The sequence below is a fragment of the Hipposideros armiger genome, unplaced genomic scaffold, assembly GCF_001890085.2.
Source record: "Hipposideros armiger isolate ML-2016 unplaced genomic scaffold, ASM189008v1 scaffold_310, whole genome shotgun sequence".
Taxonomy (NCBI): domain Eukaryota; kingdom Metazoa; phylum Chordata; class Mammalia; order Chiroptera; family Hipposideridae; genus Hipposideros; species Hipposideros armiger.
Genome location: NW_017731660.1, coordinates 1,578,051 through 1,586,060, shown reverse-complemented (window position 1 = coordinate 1,586,060; position 8,010 = coordinate 1,578,051). Strand labels below are relative to the sequence as shown.

General features: G+C 43.4%; 1 protein-coding gene across 1 annotated transcript in view; it reads right to left on the bottom strand.

Annotated features, from left to right (window-relative positions):
- The window catches only part of VWA3B (von Willebrand factor A domain containing 3B), a 154,448-nt gene that overhangs the window by 14,156 nt on the left and 132,282 nt on the right, over positions 1-8,010 (bottom strand). Inside the window, 1 exon segment of the mRNA XM_019659997.1 lies at positions 5,159-5,270. Coding sequence (XP_019515542.1) covers positions 5,159-5,270 — 112 coding nt within the window.

The following is an 8,010-nucleotide window of genomic DNA, read 5'->3' as shown; positions in this document are numbered from 1 at the left end:
CACACACACACACACACACACACACACACACACACACGAAAACCAGCCTTCCATTGTGTGTGCTTTCTTATGAAACTAAAATGTTCAACTTGGTTTTTGAAATATTCTTTACACATTATTCACACATTTCCTACCATAAACAGACTTTACCCTTTTAATTAGAAAAGCCAACACTACTTTTTAGAAAGAATTCCTATTATGGAAACAATGGAGACACTCCACCCTCACCTCCAACCACCATGGTTCAGGGTCAGGATCTGGGCCACGAAGACGGCCACACTGGTAGAGTGACCCTCCTCCCATTCCTAGCCTTTGGGATTTGGCACAATCCACCTTACACCGGCGCTACGCAGTTTTCAGCTGTCTGCAGAAGTCCAGCAGTTGAGACAGAGACTGCATGGCCCCCAGAGTTGAAATCATTTTTTCTCTGCCTCTTAGGAAAAAAGTCTGCTGCGCCTGCTCTACCTGATTAGGCCTGGACGTCTTGGTATTATTTAGTACAGCCTCTTCTTAGTTCCTTCAGTTCTCTTTTCTTCTTTCGACAGTCTCTGCTGATGTGGGCCTTTGTCCATCTCCAGAAATCAGTGAGCTTTCTTGCGGCCTAACTGGGAACCAGCCTCACAGCGCAGATACCCTGCTGGGCTGGCTGTGCTCCCTCCTCCACCCCCTTGAGTTAGGGCTCTCTTCTGTCCTTGCTCCTTCTCCATCTAATTAAGGAGCTGCTACCATTTCTATGTCCTAATTTAGGATCAGCTTCCAATTTTGGGCTTCCCTGACACTGCAGCTTTTCTCTGCCCTCACCTCCAGAGAGGCGAGACCATGTCACCTGGATTTGAAATGTCGCTGGGAACTGTTTCAGGGGCCTGCCAGGCCTTTCTCCTCCTGATGGAGGCCTGGCGATCCCAGCCATCTTCCTGGGTACTGTGGTTCCCCACCTTGGCACAGGGCTGTCCTGTGCTCAGCTGGGGAAAGGGGACATAGCCCTGTTCAGACCCTCAGCAAAACTGGCCCATGCTCTGAGGTCTGCGGCCTGGAAAACAGTTTAAGCAGGACAGCATGGGTGAGTCCACTTAGTGAAAGATGCAGGCATAGTTCTCAATCATTGTAACAAACAGGAATTTCGCAGGCTGAGGACTGAATTTTTTTTTTTTTTTTTTACCTCCAGCTGTAAGAACCTTCTGATATTTGCAACCTGGCTTAAATTCCATGAAAAAGGCACTAGCTTTGCTCCACCTGCCCCACCCCAGTCTACACTATTCACCACATTCTCATCATCTTCAGTCTCAGAGGGCTCCTCTCCAGCCCACTGTGCTGATTTTTGCCTTTTTGAAATGCTGTTAGTTTTTTAAAAACTTTAAGCAGCCCCCTCCACCCCTGGGAGAGGGCTGTTTCTGTCTCCTAAGAGCTGCTCTCATGTGGGGTGACAGAAAACTCTCTCAAGTAATGAACAGTTTCCAATTACATAATGCTGCACATTATCATAGTGAATCTACACAACAATTATATGGGGGTTTCCTTGTTTCAAGTCCATTTGGAAAGAAGGAAAGTGAGACTCAGAGAACTTCAGATGGCTAGTATAGAGGAAGACCTCAAATAAATCAAAACTTAGGATTTTCTGACTCTAAATCATTACAACTGAGAAAATATTCAGTCCTTCCCCACACGTTCCTTTTTCATCCATGTCACTATGGCACAGTGCAGAAATCTTGCAACCCAGACTTTTCACCACTGTGAGTTTCCTGAAGTAAGATGCTGCTTCTCACTGAGCAGCAGGGAACTATGACCCCATTCCCACACACAGTGACTTACAGTAAGGCTCCTCCTGCCTTTCAGTGTCCTGATAAGCTGGCTACTGGCATGTCATGTCCATTCCTTAACTAAGGGAAGCACACCGGCCCTGGAACACAGGCAACCACACAGAGTCCCTGCCTCGACTTCCAATGATGACAGCAACAACCGGCCAGCTCTGCTCCTGTGTAGACCTGGCTTTAACCATGGACACTCTGATCCAAGTACCCCAAAGCCACCTTTTGCTGAGGTACATTTCAAAACCAACTATTTTTCATTACAAACGTTCAGTAAGTTTTGAACAAGACTTGTCAGGACAGGAGTCACCAATCAATATCATTCCTGTGCCCCACAAAACCCTATTTGGTCTTCTTTTTGCAAGGGAGGAAATAGTAATGCATAGTGACCAGGTGCTCTAAATACCACTGATGAGGGCAGGTGCATCTGATGGGATGTGCTGAGAGGGACATGACATCATAACATCACTTAGTTAGCATCTTGTTCAGAAATGTATAATCTGAATCTAATCTAACCCAAACTGAGGAACAGCCTATAAAATAATTAACCTTCCTCTCAAATAATGTCAATATCGTGAAATGTGAAAGGGTAGAGAATGATTCTAGACCAAAGAGACATGCTCACTAAATACAGTACATGATTCTGGATAGGGACTTGTGCTAGAGAATAAAATGCTATAAAGGCCATCATTGGGACAATTAACAAAATGGAAATACACAGATAAAAAGTAGTATAATAATGATAAATTCCTGGATTTTATAACTTTATTGTGGTTATATTAAGAGAATACTCTTGTTCTTGAGAAATACAAACTGATATATTAAGGGGTAAAGGAGCATGATGATATTACCTAATCTCAAATAATTCAGAAAAAAAATGTGTGTGTATGTGTGGAGGTGAGGAAAGGGAGGGAGGGAGAAAGAGAGGGAAACTAAAATAATAAATATGGTAAAAATAAATGTGGCAAAATATTAAAAATTGGTAAATCTGGGTAAAGAGCATGCAGGAATTCTCTGCATTATTCTTGGAACTTTTCTGTAAGTTTGAAATTATTTTTTATAAAAAATAATTCTATGACAGTAGCGTTGAAATTCTCAATTAAAAAAAAAGATCCAGGAGTGGCCAGGTGGCTCAGTTGGTCAGAGCGTGTGCTCTGAACAACAAGGTTGCTGGTTCAACTTCCACATGGGATGGTGGGCTGTGCCTCCTGCAACTAGACTGAAAATGGCAACTGGACTTGGAGCTGAGCTGTGCCCTCCACAACTAAGATTGAAGGACAACAACTTGACTTGAAGCTGATGGGTCCTGGAAAAACACAATGTTCCCCTTCCCCAATTTCCCAACACTGTTCCCTTCCCCAATTCCCCAGTAAAAAAAAAAATCTAAAAAAGAAGAAAAAGAAAAAATCCAATGACTTTGGGGGCAGGAGGACAAAAACTATGTACATCCAGTGAGCACATGCTACTCCCGAGTAGCCAGATCTACACATGTTGCAGGAATGTGTGCTCTCTGCCTCTAATCGCGTAAAAAGATCTGGTCTTGGGCGCGTGGTCTCGGTGTCACTATTGCACATGGCCACAGTAACACCTGTTACCTCTCCAGATTAGCAGCAGGAGGTCCTCAGCATCTTATTATCACACTGGGATGGGGCTGAGGAAGAGCTTTCTCTGGGACCCTGGCCAGCAAACTGATCCCAGGCCCTAATCCAGCCATTTGGAATCCAGTCCTTTCCAGCATTTTCATGCAACTGCCAAATTCACCTTGGACCACTCTCCAGGGCTCAAATTCAGAAAACCAAGAAGGCGTGGCCTCCTATAATCACCTCCTAGCAAATGAGAGCCCCAGGTTGTCAGGTCCTGCTCTTGCAACGAAGAGTTTCATGCCTTAGCCTACAAGCTCACCTCAAATGTTCGGATCCATATTTACTCTTATCTGGTCAACTCCAAAGCACATTTATCATATTTGAAAGAAAATGACCTAGTTGTCATTTCTACACATTTTCCTGCTGGAACCCAAAACTGCTGAAGCACTTTTTTCTCACTTAAAAATTAAACTTAAAGAATTGTTCTTTTAACTGGGATTGATAGATAATGCCTACATAAGACCAGCTATATTTCTGCAGTATAATCTTGTTGCCTGACATATCTTTCACAGGGTTCTTTTTATTTTACTTACAGCCCCTTCCCATGATTTCAGTGACTACATTTGTGTCGATGACTACTCGGGGTCTGGAGAAGAAATTTGCCTGGAGATAGATTCAGAGACATCAACACACAAGTAATGCACCTACAATTCACCATGTCCCAGACACACCTCTACTTCCTGTCCATGCCATTTCTGGGAGGTACCATTGTCTGGCTTGTGGCCCAAGCCAGGGACCTGAGTGACATCCTAACCCACTCCATATCTACTCTTCACACAGCAATGGGAGAGACCTTTTTTACATTTCAAGAGTAATTGTGTTTCTCCCTGCTTTAAATGTAGCTCCCCAATAAAGTCCAAACTTCTTAACATGACCCTTTAATGAATGGCCCACACCTACCGTTCTGAAAAGCCTTATTATTTTCCACCCTTTCTTTGCATTCTAAGTTCCAGCCATAATCTGTTTTATTTCTTCAGACTTAAAATGTTTCCTTCACCTCTAGATCTTCATTCATATTATTTTCACTATCCATGAAGCTCTCGCTTGAACTTCACCTGGCTGTTTCCTTCAGGAACCCTTGGGCAGAGCTCTCAGGTCCAGCCATACCAGCCTCTCCTCCAGTGTGCTGTGTGCACTCCAGCCTAAGGACTCTGCCCCCTGCCTAGTACTCTCTTCCCCCCCTCCCAATAATCTCATGGCTTGCCCCTCCTCCTCTAAGTCCTTACTCATTTGTCCCCGTCCCCAGAAGCTCTTCATAGACCAAAATACTTAAATTTGCACTTTTCACCCTGACACTCTCAACCCCCCTCATCGCTTTATTTCTCTCAGTATAGCACTCAATCTGACACTCTACATATTTAGTTAGTTGCTTGTCTGTCTCCCTCACCAGGATGTAAGTTCCATGAAGACAAGAATTTCTACCTGCTTGCTCACTATGGTAGACCACCACATTAGGAATATTACATATATGGAGCATAGTAGATGTGTAGTAAAAATTTATTTACTAAACAAATGATGGATTAAAATAAATATATTTTTCTGGATATTCCCCCACCCACACACAAATATGGGGAGAAATCCCATCATCATTTCCTTTTTGAAATGGGATAACTTAACTTAGTACAGCTGTGAAATGTTAGTCCTAGGGGAAGCAATTTGAGAACCTCTGGTCCCTGACATCATATTCTTTAACAAAAGAACCATACCTACCTGGAAAATAAAAGCCATTTTCATCACATCTTGCAATAACCTTCTGGCCTTTGAGGTGATCCAATTTCTTTGATTTGATTTTCTTTGTTGGATTGCCTTGAAATTTCTGTTGCTAAAAAACATAAATAATTGATAGGAAATCACAGGTACAACTTTTTTCAAACAATTTTTTTTAAACTTTATTGGGGAACAGTGTGTTTTTCCAGGACCCATCAGCTCCACGTCAATCTAGTTGTGGAGGTGTGTGAAGAGTAAATATGGAGTAGGTTAGGATGTCACTCAGGTCCCTGGCTTGGGCCACAAGGCAGACAATGGTACCTCCTGGAAATGGTGTAGACAGGAAGTAGAGGTGTGTCTGGGACATGGTGAATTGTAGGTGCATTACTTGTGTGTTTATGTCTCTGAATGTATCTCCAGGCAAATTTCTGCTTTTGTTTGCAACTGTTATTACTACCGGCAATAATCCATTTCTAGTTATTTCCATAGCACGTAGCTTTATGGAAGGAACCATCCACTGTATACTCAGTGACTCATCCTAGTTGCCATGAATTCAGCTACACCACACACAGAGCAGAAGACAATAGCCAAACACACCTGTGGGGCCAGCTTTCCTACAATGGTTCTTGCCACAGAAATAGAGCTCTTGTGTCTGGATGGAAGGACATCAATCAGGTCAGCTGGTCCCTTCAGCACCTTTTCAGAAAGATGACACCCCACAGTTTTTGAATCTTGCTGAAGATCTTAGAGACACGGTACAGCCTGTACCAAAGAATAATATCCCAGCCCCAATCCTTTCTTGTCACACCTCACCCATGCACAAGGAAGATACATGCACATCACTGAGTTTAAAAAAGAAATCTGTGGAGGATGAGTATCAGAGGGGATGGAGGGCCCGCACTAAATCAATAAGCCCATTTATCTCCAAGCTTAGCTGCTTGCCAGTGCCAGTGAGGAAGTCAGAAGACCAGGTGATGTGGAGCAGGGTCCATGGTGCACCCTCCGTTCATTTCATCACTTAAGTTCAAGGTTATGCTCTCCAGTTTGCATGGGTGAGGACAGTGATCTTACTAAATGTCTGATGTTTTAAATTTTCCCATTTAATAAACAACATTTCCACATCAGGCACAGAATGCATTTCTAGGATTTAACTAGAACTAGTCTTTGGCTCAAAATCCTGCTATAAAACCACTACTCAATATTTTTTCCTGCCTCAAATCATGTGCTTCTCTGTCCATGTTTTGTCCTCAAAGTCAACAAGCCTGAGAGTGCCATGACTGAGATAGTACATGCAGTGTCAGGCATGCTTTGACCTTTCCTCTCTCTGGGATACCTAATTATGAGACCAGAACACTGCACACTGTCTCTGTGAATAACTCAACTCCCTTGAAAACCCTGGGGAGGAACACCTGAAACTAATATAAAAATATATATATATTAAAAACACCCTTGGGGAGTAGGAGAAGCCAGCCTTCAGCATTTTCTGACCTGTGCAGCATTGTCTCTCCCTTCATTTAGATTTAGAAGGGTTTCCTCCACCCTGAAAGTATCTAGGCTCTGCGGCCCTTTTAAAAATGGGTTCTGGAGAGAGAATGAGAAAAAGATCTTATAGGAAAATGGAAATCGGAGTAGCAGTCTCCTGCACAGCCCCTCTAGCCCTGGAGGGATGACCCATCATAAACAAAATGGAAGGGTTTGGTACAGTGGCTTTCCTTCCTAGGCCATTTGCATTTGCACATGAGACAAGCCACCAAGCCAAAGAAGTGAAGCTCTAAGTGGAATCTTCTGTCTTAGCCCTTCCCTTTGGAAGAGGGAGCTCTCTCCTTGCAAGACCTCTCACAAGCAAAGTGGTCAATAATGGGGCTCACGGGGGCACTGAGGATACCACAGGTGAGTCCCAGGCTTATGGGGAAGCTGCTGCCAGGAGGATGCCCAGAGACAATCACCCTCCACTATAAGAAGCCTTGGGCACTTGGCCTTGCTCTAAGTGCCACAGGGGTGGAGGGGAGTGCTTCTGTGGAGGTGTTTTCCCTCCTTCTCAGGGAATAGTATAAATTTAGAAAACACAGCATGAGAAACACACATCCCCCAAATTCTATGCAGCGTCCATTTCCCTCTGGGGGATGCTTCTGAGAAGGTCACCAGCTGGATGAGCTGTCGCCTCATTCTCGTCCTATCTGTGGTGCCTTGTGCTGTGTGAATGGCTCCATAGGAAACACAGGATACAATAACAGGATACAGCCTGTTATTAGCTGTATATTAGCTAGAAAACAGCCCTCGCCTTTCTACCAGTGTGAAGCACTGGGCTGTGAAGAGAACTGACCACTCTGAGAGTAAAATCTCCAATCAAACATTAATCAATAGCAACTCAAAGGGCTTTTGTGAAAGGATGAAGTGTGTGCATGTGTGTGCATGTGTGTGGTATTATAGCAGCAAAAAAACTAATAAACTCGCATCAGATGCTGAATGAAACAGTTTCTCAAGCTTGAATAGCAAACTTGGAATATCTTGGGAGAATAGTGTATCTTTGCTCTTTTAGGGAAAAATCTGAAATGATTTAAATGTGAAAACTACCACAACTTTGGGAATAGTGGGATGATATCTCAACATAATAAAGGCCATATATGATAAACCCACAGCAAACATCGTACTCAGTGGGGAAAGGCTAAAAGCTTTCCCCTTAAAATCAGGAAGAAGACAAGGCTGCCCATTTCACCACTTCTATTCAACATAGTTCTGGAAGGTCTGGCCACAGCAATCAGACAAGAAAATGAAATAAAAGGCATCCAAATTGAAAAGAAGGCAGTAAAATTGTCATTATATGCAGATGACATGATACTATATAGAGAGAATCC